This window comes from Rhinopithecus roxellana, chromosome 1, assembly GCF_007565055.1.
Source record: "Rhinopithecus roxellana isolate Shanxi Qingling chromosome 1, ASM756505v1, whole genome shotgun sequence".
NCBI classification, from domain to species: domain Eukaryota; kingdom Metazoa; phylum Chordata; class Mammalia; order Primates; family Cercopithecidae; genus Rhinopithecus; species Rhinopithecus roxellana.
The window spans coordinates 51,477,759-51,497,740 of record NC_044549.1 but is presented as its reverse complement, the minus strand read 5'-3'; the positions used below and the strand labels follow the sequence as shown (position 1 = coordinate 51,497,740).

Here is a 19,982-nt window from a genome sequence, read left to right as displayed (position 1 = left end):
CAGCCTCCCAAAGTGCTGGGATTACAGGCGTGAGCCACCGTGCCTGGCCAGAATCCCTTATTACTTATCAGGTGCCCTCATAGTGCATAAAACTACCCTCAGGGCAGTTTCTTTAAGTGTTATGAACTTAAATAATCACCCCCTATTGTAAAGGGGCCATCCTCTTCTGGACTCTGCTTGTCTCACTGTTGTCTGGGACCCAGGGGCCTTAGAGAAGGAACACATGGGAGCAATGTGAGGTCCTCAGGATGGCCAGTTCTCACTCACACCTTCCAGAGGGACTGGGCCCTTGGGGGTATTCTGGGACCCTTGCCTTACAGAATCTCCGTTCTGAGCACCCCAGCTCCATTTTCTGGCCTGGAAGACACTGAGACAGTATTTATCTTTGGAGAGTATCTGGTTCTGCAGCCACCTTCCCAAGCTTCTGCATGATCCAGATAGATTTGCTCTGTCCAAAGAGCCCCGGCTGCCAGCTTGGTACTCGTCTCCTGCTCCGGCTCTCACACCTCTCCTACCCCTGCACCCCCAGCCCCAGATTCCAGCAGAGCTTTGTGAGACCACCTGAACATTCGCAAATAACTTGCCCTCTTTCTAGAACCCTGGGGAAGATTGAGGGCCATGGAGCAAGAGCCTGGAAAGCAGGCTTAGGCAAGATCAGCGCTGCCTCCTGTGACCTGCCTTCACAGCACAGGCCGAGGCCAGAGAGCTACACCAGGGAACAGCTGAGTTCCAGCCCTGAGCTGGGTCCCATGGGCAGGAAAGACCTGGCCTCCTGCCTTCAAGAGCCTTCTCTTTTCTTGGCATGTAATGGTGGAAAGGCAAGAGAACCAGTGGGGAATAGGTGACTCCCGTGAGCATAGTACTAGGAACTTGCCCCTGTCATTTCATGCAGTCTCTGCAGAGGCTTTCTAAGTGGGGGAAATATGTAGGCATCATCCAGAACTCTTCTTCCTACCTCAAATCCCACATCCAATTCACACATCCTCTTGGCTCCCCCTTCAGAGTATACCTAGAATCTGAGCACTGTCGCAACGCACTGTCACCCCCTTGGGACCCCCATCACTCTCCTGGACACCAGCACTGGCCTCTTGGATCTCTCTGTGCCTTATCCTTGCACCTCCGTAACCAATTCTGAATCCAACCTGTTATTTTGCAGCTCAGAACCCTCTCATGGCTTTTCCCATGCTATGATCTCACCCTGACAGAAAGGACTGAGACTATTTCAACACAGCAAGTGCCCACTGGGTGCTGAATCTCCTCGTTAGTTCCATGTCTGCATTCACCTGTGTGGAGCAGCAAATCACTACCTCTCTCTGGCTCACTTCCCCGTCCGCAGATGGAGGAGCATGTGAGCTGGGCTTTGATGGATGAGTAGAAGCTCACTAGGCAGAAAAGGAGAGTGACAAGACAGTTTAGGTAGGAGGAACAGCCCATGCAGAGTCAGCGTGCTGAAAGCACATAAGTATTTGGGATGGTTCGGCTAGAGCATAGGATGCACGGGTGAGGGACAGGTAGGGCCAGGGAGAAGGGTCAAAACCTTGGATGTTAGGCGGGTACATTTGAACTTCGTTCTCTTGGAGGAGAAACCATGGAAGGTATATGAGAAGGGAGGTGGTGTGACTGAATTGAATGTGATTTTTGTGATTCCTTAGGGAACACACTGGTGGGAAAGAGAGGCTGGATGTATATGGGGCCTCAGAGGCCTCAGCCTTCAGCAGGTCTGGGTTCCCTTTGGGGTGAAACTTATCTGAATCCCCCTGAAGATAGCCACCAACCCTGCAGCGTCTGGCTCTGAGGTTTCTCTCAAGTGAATCTTGTCGGAGATTTTTGCGCGTTGCTGTCTGGGAGCCAGTTGGGCGGCAGAGCAGCGAGGATACCCTCGAAGGTTGGTCTTGGTGGCCCTCAAGCTAAAGCCCAGCCCCAGCCATTGCTTCCTTTCACTTCTCTTACGTGCGTCAGATGCATAGGTCCCTGGCCCGTCCTTTCCTTCAGCAGGTGCTGCTGGCAGGTGCTCAGGAGTCTCTGGAAGTCAGGGGTACGAGGCACCGGGGGAGCGGAGCTATCTCCTGGCTTCTGGTCAGGGAAGGTCCCTATTGACCCTCCCTGCCACAGCCCCTCCTCCCTCTGTTTTCACAGAGGAGAAAGCAGAGCAGCAATGGGTGACATTCCCCTTTCCTTGTCAGGAGAGACACAACCCAACTCTGGCTCCCACACATCCCAGCTGCACGACCTTAAGGCAGTGACCTCACCTCTCCACGCCCTCTTCACTTCTCTGTAAACAGAAGTAGCGTGGTCCCAATGACTCACAGCCTGGCTTGAGCGTTATGGAGCTAAGACCAGGGATGCACTTTGCAGGGGGCCATGGGACACTGACGATGCAAGAATGGCAGTGCCCTGCCCGAGGTCACACACGCAGCTAGAAGGAGCAAAGCTTCCAGCCCTGGCATTCAGCACTGCATCCTGCCTCCAGCTAACCTTTTGTCCGTGTTCCTACCAGCCACCAGCCCAGAGCCCAGGCCAGGCCTGGGAGCCCAAGTCCATGGTCACAGGTCACATTGTGCCACGTGTGTGTCTCCCCACTCCCAGGTTACTTGTGGGGTCTTCTCTCAGCCTGAACCCCTATGCCCACCCTGTGTGCAGTGCTAAGCCATCATTCTCAGTAGGAGCCAATGAGCTGCACTTTCCCAGATCCTCATGAGAAGCCACCGGGGCCCCAGAGACAGTCATTTCACGCTGGCTTTATAATTGAGCGCCGAGTTGCTCTGGGATGGGGAAGCAGAGCTTTTGTCCCCCTGCTGCTCCTTGCTGTCTGGGGTCACCTCTGTCCCAAGGTTGCCCTGGAGGACAGGCAGAGCCAGACCTGGCCAGATGCCCTCCATCAGGCTGGAGCCGTGCCTTCCTCCTAGGCTCCTCCAGAGCCCCCTGGGAGCTCGGCACGTATCATTAGACTTTATTAGAATCAAAGAAATGAGTCATATTTGCAAACAAGGCCTGCTCAGCCAATCTTCCCCTGCAGCTGTCGGAAGGAGGAGGCGGTGGAGAAAGGCTACACGGCCCCATGCTCTGGGCGGACGGGCCTTTTTATAATTGTTGCCTCTGCCAGTCTCCAGGGGAGAACCATGGCCAATAAATGGCTGGCCTGCAGTCAAAAGGAAACGATTTGGCCTGCTAGGAGGACGTATTTACATCTCTGAGTGCCGGCTGGACGGCAGCAGGGCGGCCGACTCAAAACAGACGTCCAGGCAATTCTTTTTTGGATCCCACCCTGGAGTGAATCATTACTATTCTTGGACAAGAATGCAGCTTACCTCGGAGTCTCCTCCCTCTGCATGAGAGACATGAGGAAGCTGGGGATGCTGGGGCCCTTGCCAAGGCCAGCACCAGGCCCAGCACATGAGGTGCCTGGTCCCCAGGGTGGCATCAGGAAAAGGGAACCAGATCCAGGGTTGATTTCTATCTGAGTGATTTCGGGTGCATTCCTGAACCTGTCTGAGCCTTAGTTTCCCCATCAACCAAATGGGTATAATTAATTTATTCAACTAATGTCCGCTGAACACCTATTACATGCCAAGCACTGTTCAGTGATCAAGGCAGACATAGACCCTGCCTTCTTGGGACTGACATTTTAATGGGACAGACAGACATTAAATAGATAGCATATATAATATTATAGTATAAAAGCAATAAGTGATCAGAAACAGGCCCTGGGCAGGGGAAGAAGAGTGACCAGGGATACTTTTTACAGAGGGTGGCCAGGAGCAGCTGCCCTGGGGATATTGCCTTTGGACAGAGACCTAAAGGAAAGGGACGAGGGAGCTTTGGAACAAGTGACCGAGAGAAGCAGTTAGGTCCAAGGCCTTAAGGCAGGATCGCATTTGACCTGTTCAGGGAATGTCCCAGACAGCAGTTAGGGTCTGAGTCTGAATGGCAAGGTCAGGCGAGCTGTGTTGGCTGCGGAGTGGGAGCCTCAGGAGGATGTGGAGCAGAGGAGGGATGTGGCCTGCCATAGGTATTAATAGATTCCCTCTGACTTGTGGGGACAGGAGTGGAGGGAGGATGAAGAGGCTGCTGGAAATCATCCTGGGGGTGTCAGGGGCCTGGACAGGGGCAGAGACAGTGTGCTGGGAGAGCTGTGTTAACACTGTAGGGAGCCTGTGCAGCTTCCTCCTGGGGTACTTAGGAGGCACAGGTGAGTGGCAGTGCACCATGGCGTTCCCCCGGCATGGCACTCTACAGTTTACTGAGCACGCCCTCACCACTGGGTAGGGATTGGCTGGATCCTGATCGACTGCTTTCTGGCTGGGAAGACTCTGGAAGTCAGACACGGAAGGGACTGTGGAGGGGCCCGCCCGAGATTCAGCCGGCATGGCTGCCCAAGATATCTTTGGAAAGAATGTCAGTTGCTCTGGCCCTGAGCCTGTGTCAGGCTATGTTGTGACAAATCCTGATTGATGAGATACATTGGTTTCAGTCCTGGTACATTCACATGGCCCGTTATAAAGCTTTTCAAGAATTTAAAATAACTTTTATAAAGGTGATATGTGCACATTAAAAACATTGAAGTAGTGCAAAAATACATTGCAAAGTGCATCCCCCTCCCCCACACAGGCAGCAACTGCCACCAGCTTCTTGTGTGTCCTGCCAAAAATAGTATGTGTGTATTCAAGTACAAATGTGTCTCTGTCTCCCTCCCTCTTTACACAGTAGGGAGCATGTCTCATGCACTGTTCTTCACCTTGCTTCCCTTCCTGCATTTTGTCTCCAGGTCCTAGCTCCTTAGTAGGACGCAGAACTTTCCCATTGTTTTACACCGAGCATTGTGTTCCAGTGTGTGCCTGCTTCACAGTTTACAAGCTCCTCTTAATGGAATTTGAGTCGTTTCCAACCTTTCACTCTATAGACAGCACTGCTTGGGGTGGGTACGGTGTCTCTGGCCACCCATGCAGGTGTAACTATAGAAGATAATCCTGGGAATGGAATTGCCTGGTCAAAGCAAACATCCCTGGATGCCACCATGAGATCCTGCAAAGGGACTACCACCAGCAATGGAGAAGCAGGTGGAGGACTCATTTTCTTTGTTGTAGACTGCATAGCTGGTCAGCTGCCCCGAGCAAGCCAGTGTGGCAGCCTCCCATCAGTATTGGGCACCACTGGTTTGCCCAGCATGGTGGTGGGAGAAAGGCAGATGCTGTTGGGTCAGCTGGCCACAGGCTGGGTATGGTCACAATCGGGGCTCCAGGGTATTAAGCTTCTCAGCCAGCTCGTCCTGAAGAATCAAAGGAAAGGCTGTCTTGTGACTGGACATCTCATCAGCATATAAAGCCCTTGTCCTTGGGATGTTCAGGGTCTGGTGGGCAAGACAGACGTTTCCCCAGCGTGGGACAGGACAGCGGAAGACAGACAGGGGCTCTACAGTGAGTCTTCTAGAACCTCAGGGAGGCTTCATTGAGACCGAGGAGAGTGCACCTGGAGGGCCTGGGAGACGGTGGAAAGGTGCTCTTCCTCCTCTCCTGGTGCTGCCCATTCACAAGGAAGTCTTGGGCCACTGCCCAGCCTGCCCTGGCTTTCATTGAAGGTGCTGAGCCCTGCAGAATGAGGAAAGGCTTTTTGTTTTAAAGCCATAGCAGGCGCCAGATCCACATGCTTGGCAGGGCCCCAGCTGGGATGCGGTTGGCTGCCAGCCTGCCCTATAGAGATGCCCCCTGCCCCAAGGTGCCAGGTGATCCCAGCATATAGTAGGGGACTGAAGAGATTGTTTTTAAAATTTAGGCTCTGTTTTCTCTTAAAATCACATCAACAGTGTAGTGGAGTAGAGAGAGCACTGCTTTTGGAGTCACACAGGAGTGGGCTTGGGGTGGCAGCTCTGTGTCACCTGCTGGCTCTGTGACCATGGGCAAGTGGACCCTCCAAGCCTTGATTTTCCCCATCTGTAAAATGGGGTGAATGGCCTCTACTCCTTGGATCAGATGAGATAAACTGAAAAGGCCTTGGAAAGCAGTTGGTTGCTGGTGACTTTTATTTAGTCCGTCAGCATTATCAGAATGACATTATCAGGTGCCAGGGGGAGCCCACTGATGTCACTGTGACCAGCAAGAAAAGGGCAAAGAAAAGCTGTCCCTTTTTATGGCTGTTAGTGGGAGTATTTCACAGATTGGTCCTACAGTGACATGTGAACTTGCTGTCCTCCCAGTTGAGTCCGCTCATTCACTTATTCACTCAACATGTCTTTATTGAGCTTCTCCAATGGGCCAGGTGCTGTTCTAGGTGCTGGGAACACAGCAGTGAACTAAAGAAAGGCCTTACTTGAATGCCAGTTGAGAAGGGGAATATTGGATTTATTCAAAGTCCTTATGTTGAAGCTTCTCTAGAAAAAAAAAAAAAAATGATAAAGGTAGGCCCAGTGTGTGTTGTGAGAACCAGAGCCCTGACTGTGGGGGTAATCCCACGGACTGGCTGAAAGCTTGGGATGTTCCAGAATACTTTCCCAAGAGCATCCTGGGTGGGAGCTGTTATTCCCATTTTACAAAAGGGGAAACTGAGGCAAAGGGTCACACTTCACTCCCTGTCCCTCCTGCATGGGAGTGTGACCTTCAGGCAGGGAGCTGACTCCCATTAGAAGGAAACTCAGCTTCTTCCAGGGGTTCGCAAACACCCTGGAGTGTGGTGTGGCCAGCAGCCTGTGCTGGACAGGTAACCTGGGAGGCCCAGTGGGCGGGGCCGATGTCCCTATGCTCAGTGTAGCTGTCCTCGATCACTGTTGCAGCAGCCAGAGCTCTGGGACCATGGATGCCACTTCTGGCATCAAGTTTCATGGCCTGGGCTGTCAGTACCCTGCACCACCCTGGCCTGCTTTCAGGTGCTGTTGTCCACAAGAATGTCTGTGAGTAGGTGCTTGTGTGCCTGTTTAGCAGACAGCAGGAATCAGCTTGGATTGGCGGGAAGCTTAGGTCTGGACTCCAAAGACCCATGCTCTGCTGTGTCATCCTGGGCAGGGTCGGTGGCTGTCCGGTGCCAGTTATCCTTCAAACCGTTTACCTGCCTCTCTCTGAGATCCTCAAAACCCTGGCAGGCCAGGGGAGGAAACCAGCGCTGCTTAGGTGCTGGCTGTGTGCCTGAAGCTTCCCTGGGCATCTGAACACCACAGTTACATCTGCAAAGGTTTATCAAGTGCTAGCTGCATCCCGGACCGTGAATTTAGGATCTTGTGTGACTTATATTTTAGTGAGAGATCCAGGTTACACAGGGGTGAATAAAATAATAAGGGAGAATGTTGGGGGAGGGCAACATTTTATAGATGAGGAGCCGGAGGTCTGGTAAAGTTGGCTAACTTCCTTCTGTCAGTGACGGAACGAACAGTAGAGCTGAGAATTGAACCTAGTGTTTGGCGCACTGAAGAAGGTTCTGCTGAAGTCCCAGCAGAAAATCAGTGCCCATTTCACAGATAAGGAAACTGAGGCTCAGGGGTTCCTTAACTTGCCTGAGGCCAGACTGAGTTGAACCTGGTTTTGCCTGAATCTGGAGTCTGAGTCCATCCTTTTCTTTGCAACAACTCTGTCTCAAGACAAATGGGGATTCCTGGGTTTGGAAAGGTGAGGTGACATGTACATGCAGCACCTCAGATGGGATTTGACCCCCAGCCTGTTAATGTCTGGGCCTTGGCTCTCTCTACCCCGGGGCCAGTCCCCTTACTGACTTCTGGCTCTGTATTTGCTTCAAGGCGCAACGTGCTGAGCTTGTCCCCTGGAATCGACCACCCAGGCTCTCTGAAATGGGACCTCGCTCTCTGCCTTCTTTTAGTCTGGCTAGTGTGTTTCTTCTGCATCTGGAAGGGCGTCAGGTCCACTGGGAAGGTAAGTTGGACTTCTGTCCCTCCCCTGACTCCTGGAGAGCTGTGCCAGGCTGGCCCTCTCCCCCACTTCCTGCCTGCAATGAGCCACGCCCCAGGAGGGAGGTGGCCGGTGGTGGTGTGCCGATAAGCCAGCCCTCTGGAAAAAAGTGAAACCCAGGTGTGTAGTGTTTGTCCGTTTCATGGTGTCAGTGCTCCCACCATACCTGCTTTCAAGCTGCTGACGGTTTAAAGACCAGCTCACAGAATTCCTGAATACTGAAGAGTCAGGCTCTCTGGAGCCTACACAAGCTAGCCCCACCCACCACACCTTTCTCATCTCAAGGTATTGGCAGTCAATGCAGATGGTAGCAGATAACTAGTGTTGGACTTCTAATAAATAGGTTAGCTGGTAACAGGAGGTTAGCCAGCAACCGTAGTAAGAGCCATTAGCCACAGCATGGACCCTCACTTTGCAGAGGGGGCCACAAGCATTCCCATTAGCATTGCGGGGAGCTTCGTGGCCCTGCCCCAAACCTACAAACTCAGACTGTGTTGTAACATTACCCCCAGATAATCCAAATGCACTTTATGGATTGAGAGGCACTGGCTTAGATTTTAGCTGCTAAATCAGATTAACGGAGTTATCTTATAACTAACATTTCAGCCGGCACCTCCAATGTTAGTTGTTCAGGAAAGTGTTAGCTTATTATTAAATCATCCACTCATGGCCAAGATGTTAGCTGTTAACCAAAGTATTATTCATAACTGGAGTGTTTGCTGCTGATTAATATGTCACATAGTGACTAGGATGTTAGTGATTAACACATGTAAAATGTTAGCTTGTAATTTTAAGGTTTTAGGTATAACTGATAGATTAGCAATAGCTTGTAATTTTAAGGGTTTAGGTATAACTGATAGATTAGCAATAGTGAAAATGTTAACCAATAACTGAAACATTACCTGTTACTAACTAGAGCCGAACTGTTCCCTAATAACCTAGACACTGGCTGTTGTCATGGCTGTGCTGATGCCAAAGGCTGGTGCAGGGGTCTGTTGCGATCACAGGTGTAAGCCTGAACCCAGGGCCCTAAGCTATCAAGAACAAAGGCATTTGCTCATCTGCCTTTAGATGGTGCCCTCTCAACGCTTTCCCCAGTGACTCACATCCCAAAAAAGGGAACATCTCTTTAAGATCAAAAAAACCCCAAAAGTCAAAGGAGTGTCTTAAGGTGGCATTCCAGGCGGAGCTGTGGGCAGTGACCTTAGCTGCCCCAGCCACAAAGTGGCACTGAGGGTTGAGGAATGTGCTCTGCCTGGATAAAGAGCCCCCAAAGAGGCGAAATCCCAGATCTGTAGAGATCCAAGTAATTACTCCAGTCACTTACCCTTGCAAGACGTGGGACTCCAGGGTTGCAAGAGGTAGAATGATGGTGATCCTGTGCACCCCCCTCCAACACACACAGTGCCCTCTGCTTGTTTCTTGGGGCAGAACCACCCTGCCATCCTGAAGCCCGGGGTGGAAAGGAAGCAGTCCAGGCCTTGGACACCTGCCCCTGCACACCAGTGAGCACGGTCCTGCCCGGAACAGGCAGGAGCAGGGGACATGGGTATTTCCTGCACCTCCTTGGAGAGCACCCTCACTGTGCTACCCCGGTGCTCCATCTTACAAACACACCATTTTATTCCTTTCTTTAAACAATGAGAAAATTCAGGCTTAGGGAGGTCAAGTGACTTATCCAAGGTCACTTCCTCCTCTCTGAGCCTCAGTTTCCTCCTCTATAAAATAAGTGATAGTAAGGGTTAAAATGGGGTGTGTTAAACACCTGGCACAATGCTTGGCACAGACGGTTCTGTAAATGCTAATTTCCTTCTTTTTTTTTTTTTTTTTTTTTTTTTTTTTTAATTTGAGGCAGGGTCTGCCTCTGTTGCCCAGGCTGAAATGCAGCGGCTTGATCTCAGCTCACTTTCTGGGCTCAAGCCATCCTCAAACCATCCTCCCACCTCAGCCTCTTGAGTAGCTGAGACCACGGGCGCACGCCACCATGCCCTTCTTCACTCTTGCCTCACTTTCCTCACACAGAAGTGAGGAAGTTTCTGTGAGCACTGGTCCTCAGCAGTGCTGGAGACATCATCACTTACTTATGCACTAGTATTTTTTGAGCCTCTACCATGTGCCAGGTGCTTTGTAGAAACAGCACTGGGGGACATGCAGTGGTTCACAAAACAGACAAAAATTCCTGTGCTCCAGGAGCTGATGGCCTGGCAGGAAGAGTCAGGTTGTAACAAGATGAATGCGAAAAATGTATAGGAGTCAAATGGGGATGCGAGCTATGGGAAAAGGTCAAACAGAGGAGAATGGGGAGTGTTGGGAGCAATTTTAAATAGGGTGGCCAGGCAAGGCCTACCAAGAAAGTGACTCTAGGCAAGGATGTGAAGGAAGTGAAGGGCTGAGCCAGGTGAGTATATGGAGGGGAAAATCTCCAGGTAGAAGGGACAGCCTGTGCAAAGGCCCTGAGGTGTGTTTGACCCAGACCCTTGAGGAGCACCCAGTCTGATGGAGGAGGCTGATGTCTGCCAGGGACAGTGAGCAACTTTTGAGCCATAATGCAGAACACAGGAGAGTAGTGTCAAAGCCAGAAGAGAGGGTACCAGGCTGCAGCTGTGGCCGAGCAAAGACTTGACCTTCCCGGGGTCCTCCCATGTCATCCTTAGCAACAACCTCCTTCGTGGGGTAGCTCTAGGCCTCCCAGGGGTGGGCGTGATTCCCAGAACAATAGCAGAGCCTGGGCCAGGCCAGAGAAGCCAAGACAAACACAGTCAGCCTCTGTGGACTTCCTCAAGCCCCATGGCTGAGAGGCTGACTGCTCGCTGGCCATGGCTTCCAGCCCTGGCCACAGACCAGGTTTGTGGTTGACGTGGTGGGGGCTGGGCCCACAGGCAGCAGACGGACCTCATCCTGCCAAGGCCCTGCTCTCGTGTCTAGTCCAGCAAGGAGGAGTAGGAGGGTAATGGAGGGAGAGCCCCAGCCCGAAAGGCTCAGGATCTGAGTTCAAATCACTTTGCCTCTCTAGGTTGCAGTTTCCTTTTTTGTAATTTTCGCTATTCCAGAGGTTCAAAACTAGGCTGCCATTAGTCCATTCAACAAATGGTGATAATGGTGGCGAAAGCGCAGTAGCCCGTGAGTGCCGGGTAGCATTCTCAGTGCTGCTGGGTAGCTCATTGAATCCTCCTCATGTTTTGGAGTATGTGTGGTTATTAGTCCCATTTTACAGATGGGGAAACTCAGGTTCAGAGAGGCTTATTACCTTGCCCAGCATCACACAGCTTGTCAGTGGCTCTGTGGGGATTTGGACCCAGGCAGCCCCACTCCCGACATGGGTGCCCCACACTCTTCCACCTCCTGTGCCCACCCCCGTGCCAGCCTGAGGATGCAGTAAGTAGGGCATGTGCCAGGCATGTCCCTGCTGTCACAGAGTGGGGTCTGGGAAGGGGGCAGAGATCCAGACACGCACATAGGAAGTGCAAGCCCTGCAGATGCATGGAGAGGAAGCCCTGGAGTGAGCACGGATGTTCACTGAGGCTGGGGCTCTTCGCTGTTGGCCTCTGAAACAGCTCTTTTTTGCCTGGTTAAAAGCAAAGCAGGCGAAGTCAGAGCCACATCCTTTTAGCTCTGGGTCCCCCAAACTGCATGACTTTGGACAAGGCCCTTTCACTTTCTCAGCCTCACCTTCCCCTTATGTGAAATGAGTTAGTGAAGCCCCTCACCAACAGCCCGGGCGCTGAGGACCCTCGGGGCCTGCCTAGGATCTCTGGGATCAATAGCGAGCCCTGCTGCCCAGACCCTTACCTCCCAAAGGATGCCTAGCTCCCCCTGCTGCTGCTGCCCAGATCTTACCTCCCAAAGATGCCCGGCTCCCCCTGCTGCTCAGCCACCCTCTTTTCTACTGCCCAGAGGGGATGGAGAAAAGTTGTCCTTGCAAGTTTTCCCGGACAACTGGGCCACAGGGCTTTTGGGTCTAGGGCTCAGAGGAGCCACGAAGGTTCACCAGCAAGAGTGGAAAAATACCATGTCCCACGGCAAGGCCTGCTGGGCCACCACTAGAGGCCCCTGGCAGCGGCTGGCACCAGCCTCTCCCTTGGGGATCCCGGGGAAGCCACGGAAAAGTTGAAAGCATGGCTCTCAGGGGCTTGTCCTCGGAGCATCAGATTCTGCAAAGCAAGAGTGGCTTTCAAACCTGCTGCTGTAAACCAAAACCTATCTGAGTCAGGGGGCTCAATCAGCTTAGAGGTTTATTTTGCCAAGTTTGAAGATGCGCCCAGGAAAAAGAGACACGAGCCACAGTCGGGTCTGTGGCCTGCACTTTCTCCAAAGAGGGTTTTGAGAACCTCAGTATATAAAGGGGAGGCCCAGAGAAGTAGCTCACACCTGTAATCCCAGCACTTGGGGGGCAGAGGAGGGCAGATTGCTTAAGTTCAGGAGTTCAAGACCAACCTGGTCAACATGGCGAAACCCTGTCTCTACTAAAATGTAGCTGGGCATGGTGGCGCGTACCTGTAGTCCCAGCTACTCAGGAGGCTGAGGTAGGAGGATCTCTTAGGCCCGGGAAGTTGACACTGCAGTGAGCTTTGATTGCGCCATTGCACTCTAGCGTGGGCAACAGAGACCGTGTCTCAAATAAAAAAATGTAAGGGGAAACAGCAGGAGGGGACAGAGGAATAGGTAATTCAGGTAGTTATGCATGGTGTCTCTCAGCAAATCTGCATTTTCCATAGGGTAGAGAACACACACATTTTCCATAGGGTAGGGTGCACACACGGTGGAGGAAGGAGACACATGCCTGGACGTGTGGGCAGATGGCTAATTTCTTGTCGCTTTGTCCCGTACCTGTGAAGGTGAGCTGTGAGTTTACATTGTCAGGGTGAGGGAGGCTGCCTGGGGAGATATGTGGCCTGTATCTCACAGCTCTCTTCTGAAGAACAGAAGGCAGGCCGGTTTTGTGTGTGTGTGACTCAGTTCCCAAGCTTAACTTTTTCCTTCTGCATAGTGAGTTTGGGGTCCTGAGATTTTATTTTCCCTTCACATGGCTGAGGTGGTGTGACCAGGATTTGGGGAGGAACAATGACACACATCCCAAAGGTGTGGGGACCTGACACCAGCTGGCCTGGATCCATCCCGCATCCGCCACCACTAACTCTGTGATTCCAGGCAGGTGCCCCCACCTCTCTGGGCAGTCTCCTCATCTAGAAAATGCAGGTGAGGCTGGTGCCTGGCTCTTCTCAGTTGTCTGAGGATTAAATTAGTTGAAACTCATGAAGCTCTTAGCTGAGTGCCCGGTACAAAATCTGCACTGCGTAAGTGCTTGTTAAATAAACTAACTACGGGAAAACAAGAAAAGCCACCTCCACACCCGTCCCTGACACAAAGCCCTCTGGCCACAGAGGCTTTGGCCCAGTGGAGGCCTGGCTGGCTTTGAAGTGGCCGCCTCTGGAGACCCCTGCAGGGCTGCTGTCAGCAGCTATTGTTCGCCAGCCCGGGTGTGGCCCACAAAGGGCCCCAGAGGTGGGAACTGGTTGGGGCGCCTGGCCGCCTGGCCGCCTGTCCTCAGGAAGGGAGAGGCAGGCTGGTTTTCTTTTTTCACTTCTTCCCCCTTCTGTGGCTTCCTGATGTGCCCCAGCCCTCCACGTCTGCCTTCCCATCCTTGGGAAATCATGTGGGCTCCTGGCCTCAGGGAGAAGAGATGACGGTGGCTGGAGAAACTGAGGCCTGGAGGAACAAAGGACGCCTGGGGGCAGAGGCAGGAGTAGGGCCCACCCTCTCAGTGTTGGAGGGCTGTCCTGACAGTGCTGGCCAAGGAGGCTTCTTGAATGCTCACAGCAGGCCAGGGGCCAGCAAGCAAGGTCAGCGTTCCCGTATCCTCAGTGGACAGATGGGGAAGCTGAGGCCCACCCAGGTCACTAGCAAGGGGTGGCAGAGGCAGCATACAACCCCTGGTAGAGGTGGCTCCCCAGCTGACCCACAGCCTCTCTACCCCTCAACCTAGAGTGGCAGAGTAGGAGGCAACCTCAGAGCTCCTGCAGTCCCAACCCTTTACTTCCAGGTGGGGAAACAGAGTCTAGAGGGGACAGCGGCTTCCTGGAGGTCTCATGGCAAGCCAGCCTCTAAGCTTGGATTCAGATCTGCGGGCCTCCCTCCTGGCTGCCCTCTGCTCTTGGGGAGAGTCAGTAAACTGCCAGTTGTGGGAGGCTTTTTGCCAGTCTCCTATGTGTGGGCTGTGGGGCAGGTCCCCGTTCTGCTGCTTAAGGCCATGTGACCCTGGGCAAGTGATGGACTCTCTCTGGGCCTCAGTTTTCTTGTTGCAAAATGGAGATAGTAATAAAACTTACCTCAGAGGGTTAGGGCAGGAGCCAGTGAGAATAGACGTCACAGCATTTGGAACAGTGCTAGGTATACAGTAAGTGCTCAATAAACACTGCCTGGGGGTTATTGGGCTGAGGGCAGCTGAGCTAAGCAGGCCCTGAAAGCTTCCTTTTTGCCCTTTTCTGAAGTCCCTTTCTCATTGTTTCTACTCAAAGGGATCATGGCCACGAGAATGTGCTCTGTCGAGGGTCCTGGTGCCATCTAGGTGAGGTTTTGGGCTCTGTCACTATCTGTCAGTGTTTGTTACATACCTGGGCCCCAGCAGTGCCCTGGCACTGCACCCTCAACTCCATGGGCACATTCCTCCTTTTCTCGTCATCTCAATTTCCTCTCCTGTAAAATGGGCGCATTGACCGTGCGGTGTTTCCTCCCAGGTCCCCGATCCCCAGATGTGGCCCAGGGCTCTGCCAGCCAGTCTCAGTGTTTCTAGGTGGCCACCATGAGCTTTCTGCATGTCGAAGTAAAATACTTCATGCCTTTCTGCTCAGAGGTTAGCCCTCCACAGGCTCTGGGTTCAAATCCTGGACTCCGTTGATGCCCTGGGCAAGTCCTTAAAGCCCACCCAGCCTCAGTTTCTCCACTGTAAACCACTGTCCTGGGGGGCGTGGTGAGGATGAAGTGGGCTTGTGCCTGGGATGTTTCTACTCAGCCAGTGCCCGGCCTGAAACGCTAGGATCTCACCGTCCATTCAGCCAGGCACCTTTGAGCTCCTCCCAGGCATAAACCCTGTCTGGAAACTCCTTGTGTTGAATAAGATGGGAAAATCCATCCATGAGAACTGATGCCACAAACAGTGCTTGCAGGACAGGAAGAGAAGGTCCTTGGGAGGAGATGGCCATATCATTTCTAGTCCCTACCTCACACCTGATCTTGGCCTGTCTGGAACATGCAGTGTGACCCAGGGAAGGCCATGGGTCTCCCAGAGGCCCGGTGAAGTAGGGAGCCTTTCCCGTTCCCAGTTAAGGGCCATTGAGAGGCCTCATTTTCTTCCCTGAAGGTCCCGTCCTTCCAGCAAAATCAGTGCCAACAACAGGCCCCCTTTCTAGAGCACCTACTGAGTGGCAGTGTTACAAGCATCATCCCATTGAATCCTCACTTCACCCCTTGGTGAGGGGCTTCTATTACTCTTATCTGAATTCTACTCATGAGGAAACAGGTCCAGAGAGGTTAAGCAATGTGCCTAAGATCACACAGCAAATGAGGGGACAGAGCTGGGATTTGAATCCATGCTTATCTGATCCCTAACCATAGGAATCATACCAACATTGTGGTTAGTTGTTAACTAATATGACCTGCATGTCATCGGCACATGCCATGGTTGGCAACCAATGGGCTGAGCCTTCTACACGTGCACTTGATAGCTAACTCTCTGATTTTGCATTTTCCACCTCTACACCCTGGAATGTCAGTTCCACAAAGGCAGGGATTTGTTTTCTGTCTTATCCACCACTGTATTTTGTGCTTAGATGGTGCCTGGGACAAACTGTTTATAGGATGTTTTTCATTTAATCTCAGTAAATCTGTGAGGTGGGCCAGTGCAGTGGCTCACGCCTATAATCCCAGCACTTTGGGAGGTTGAGGCAAGTGGATCATTTGAGGCCAGGAGTTTGAGACCAGCCTGGCCAACCCAGTAAAATCCCATCTCTACTAAAAATACAAAATTAGCTGGGCATGGTGGCGGGCACCTGTAATCCCAACTACTCGAGAGGTTGAGCCAGGAGAATCACTTGAACCCGGGAGGCGGAGGTTGCAGTGAGCCAAGATCGTGCCATTGCACTGCAGCCTGGGTGACAGAGCGAGGCTCCGTCTCAAATTAAAAAAAAAAAAAAAGAAAAGAAAAGAAAAGAAAAGAAATCTGTGAGGTAGGTACCTGTATATACCCAGATTACAGATGAGGCAGCTGAGTCCCAGAGTGGTTAAGCAATGTGCCAAAGACCGCACAGCAAGTGAGACAGCAAACTTGGCTCCAGAACCCCTGATCCTGACCAGTGCTCCCCTCTGCCTCTCTGAGAGGACACTCAGACTTAGCAGCAGCAAGTGATGCCCATGGCCCCCTGAATCCCTCTCTCCCTCGCAGGTCGTCTACTTCACAGCCACTTTTCCATTCGCCATGCTCCTGGTGCTGCTGGTCCGAGGGCTGACGCTGCCGGGCGCGGGCGCAGGCATCAAGTTCTATCTGTATCCCGACATCACCCGCCTCGAGGACCCACAGGTACTGCGGAGCTGGGACACAATGTCCTCCTTCCCACCCAGGGCTGGGCCAGCACAGGACAGGGCAGGGGCAGAGGCCGCTGGCAGCACATCTTCCGTGGTTCTTCGGTGCACAGGTCTAACTGGGCCACCGCCCCCCGGTACTTTTCCACTGGGCCTGTGATGGGTGTGCCTGTCCCCAGTGCTGAGGGACCTTTGTAGCTGTGTGCATCTGTTTTCATGTCAAGGACGTCTGAGGCTGGCCACTTAGAGAGGCTGCTTTAGACCCTGCACCAGGTAAGGAGGATAAATCTTCTGATGAGCAAATCTCCCCTTGGACCCAGATTCTGCCCACTGCAGCCACAAGGGCTGCTGCATCCTGGGATGGGAGAGCCGGGGCCTGGAGCGCTGCAGGCGATGGCCTTGGAGGGTCAAGGGGCAGATACCAAAAGCCCACCTTCTGGCACTCAGCCTTGTGACCTCAGGGAGGTAGCAGAATCCCTGGGAGATTTTCTGGGTTTGTTTGAGGACCTGAATCCCCAGGGCCTTCCGGTTGCTTCCCAAGGGCCTGTGCTCTCCTTCCCCACCGCCCTTCCCCCTGGACAGGACACAGGTGGGAGAGGGGTTGGCCGGCCTCAGAGGACAGCTGGGAAGGTGGCTGCCTGACCCTCTGGAGCTGCCTGGTGAAGATTCTGGAGAGCAGCTTTGGCTGCGTAGTCCCTTGGGACCTCCTTCCGCATTCTAACTTGAGGGTCTGCAAACAGTAACAATAATGGTCGTGGCAGCAACCTTGACTTACGGGCTTGCCGTGTAACTGGCACTGGGCTGAATCGCCACTCTTTGAACCTGGGAAATAGCTCTATGGGGTAGGGCAATGGAGCCCATTTTATAGATGTGCAAACTGAGGCTGCAGGAGTGATACTTGTCCACTGTCATTCCAGGGTTGGCATCCAGATCCATCTGCTTCTGAAACCTCTTAACCCTGATGCTAGGTCGCTGGGAGGTGGGGTGTTTGATTTCTGGGCTCCTTGCAGCTCAGTATTGCCATGAAAGTCACCTTGGATTCGAGCATAAATGTTCCATTTGCATGTGCAAGGTCCCGTCACCAGCCCATCGCCGAGTGGACATAACTCTCGCTGCCTCCTCCAGGAAGCCAGCTCTAACAGCCCTCCTCTCTCTCCTTGCCACCTCCCTTCCCCTCATAGGTGTGGATTGACGCTGGGACTCAGATATTCTTCTCTTACGCCATCTGCCTGGGGGCTATGACCTCACTGGGGAGCTACAATAAGTACAAGTACAACTCGTACAGGCAAGTGTTGCGCCGGCGGGCCTGGTGGACTTTAGAAATGATGATGATGATGTTTAAAGAAAAAGAGAAGTAGGGAGCGTGGCTTCCTTGTGTTGTGAATTAACTTGCTCCCTGACATATGTGTAACTTAGGGACTGTATGCTGCTGGGATGCCTGAACAGTGGTACCAGTTTTGTGTCTGGCTTCGCAATTTTTTCCATCCTGGGCTTCATGGCACAAGAGCAAGGGGTGGACATTGCTGATGTGGCTGAGTCAGGTACGGTGGTATCGGTGGCAGTGGTGGTGGGCACTGCCACCTAGTGTGTAAGCCGAGTACTGCAGGCATGAAGCCAGACCCCAGGGGGCTTTGAGGGGGGACGAGCCTGGTTTCTAAAATGGACCCCCCCCACCAAGATGTCCCCCAAATATCAAAGAGTACAAAAGCCAAATTTTAAACATTTTTATTGCAATTTGGCCTGAGGGGTGGCAAAAGCATGGGGGGTGGTTAAGTTGGGGAATTTTTAGCTACCTTAGCGTGGTCTTCCCGCCTCCCGTCCTTCCCCAGCAAACTCCTGGTTTCCACAACAGAAACCACTTTCCTAACTCAGGCCCAAGTCAGCCACCAATCGGCATTCCATCACCACCTTCTCAGCCTTGGTTTCTGTATTTTGCACTTTGCTCCCAGCGCGCTCCCTCTAAGCAGATGCATTCATCCATTCCACCGATTTCTCGTGAACGAGTCCACACTCTGTGTCAGGCACCACCGTAGGCATTGGGTGCAGTGTGTGGGGGGAGGGGGTAGATGAGGGGACGACCTACTGGGACAGTGGCAGATCTAACTGGGGGTGGGTTGTAAGTACAATGTCACCCCTTGGGGTGTGGGCCCTGTTGACCAGGCGCTGTTCCTCGGGCTACCTGGAGTCATAGGCATGGAGGATGCCAGTGTCTTAGAATCACGGACCCTGCACAGACGGGGACCTTAGGAATCTGGGATCCCAGAGTTCCAGCAAGGTGCTTCTGGAACCTGAAAATCATGGGGCCTTCAGTTGCTAGAATCTGCAGTCTCTCAGGTACCTCAATTCTGGGCCTCGGCCATGGCTGCTTGAGGTCCTGGGCCTGTAGCTTTAATTGCAGTGGCTTGGGTTATGGGATTCCCTCAGGCTCCCAGGATCCTCAAAGTCCACCTTTCTGGCCTCTCCACCCTTCCCCGGCCCTGCACAGTTCACTTTGTGGATGGTCATCAGTTGGTTTTGTTATTTTACATGCTGAGCCCCTAGCCCCACCCCATCCATGTCCTAATTTCTTACAACCACCCTGGGGCTACCTGGAGGTGGCAAGGGTCCTGGGCTGAGGCTCCTTCCAAGCCAATGGGAGAGCGTAAGGGTTATTAACTTCAGGGACCACCATAGACTAGGGCCAGACACAGCCAGAGGCCCTGCCATTCCACTGCCCTTGACCTCCTGTGCCATCTGTATTTGGAACATGAGGCAATGTCCCAGTCCCTGAGTCCTAGAGCCCTAGCATTGGAGGGTCAGAAGGTGCCTCAGCATCATGTGTCCAGATGTTCCCTTCTCAGATGAGGAGACCAGCAGCCTGAGAGCAAGGGCTTTGCTTGGGATAGGTGGGGCTACAACAGGGCTTTCTGAACATCCTGTCCACTATTTCTCCACTTGTCACATGCTGGACAGGCCTTCTGACACAAGGATATCCCCCTCCTGGCACCCAGCCCACCCTGGACTCATGCAACAACCTCTGGCCCTTCCAGTGTGAGAATTTGTCTGGGCCTCTGTGACCTCCCAGAGCCCCTGGCCCCTCCTCACTGTCTTCTTTGCTTGGCAGAGACGCACACTGCCCAGCCCCATCCTTAGACCCCTGACAACACTGCAGGACCACCTTAGCAAATCCACATGTCACCCCCACACACCTCTCCACTGTCCCTGCTTCCAAAGTGGACCCTCAGATGTACTGTTCCCTCCACCCAGCCCAAAGAGCCCCCAAAAGCAGGCCAGAGACTGAGGACGCCGAATGTAACTCCAGAAGTCCCCACACCCCTTTGGGAGTTTGGCAGTTAAGAGTTGTGAGGGGGAGCCAGGGATGATTTATACCTCCTCTGCAGATGGCTTGCTTTCAGCTGAGGGCTCGCAAACCAATTGCAATTGAGTGGGAATCTCCAGGAGTATGGAGTGAATTTGGCAATGGGAGATACAGATAGATACATACAATATATCTTCCTCCATGGACAACGAAGTATTTTCATA

At 52.8% G+C, this 19,982-nt stretch overlaps 1 protein-coding gene across 3 annotated transcripts in view; it reads left to right on the top strand.

Annotated features, from left to right (window-relative positions):
* SLC6A6 (solute carrier family 6 member 6) overlaps window positions 1-19,982 on the top strand; it is an 87,355-nt gene that overhangs the window by 48,281 nt on the left and 19,092 nt on the right. For all 3 annotated transcript variants that reach the window (XM_010384481.2, XM_010384482.2, XM_030917601.1), the window contains exons 6-9: window positions 7,718-7,850; window positions 16,324-16,458; window positions 17,642-17,745; window positions 17,877-18,001. In XM_010384481.2, the coding sequence (XP_010382783.1) occupies window positions 7,718-7,850; window positions 16,324-16,458; window positions 17,642-17,745; window positions 17,877-18,001 (497 nt within the window). The remainder of the gene's footprint in view (window positions 1-7,717; window positions 7,851-16,323; window positions 16,459-17,641; window positions 17,746-17,876; window positions 18,002-19,982) is intronic.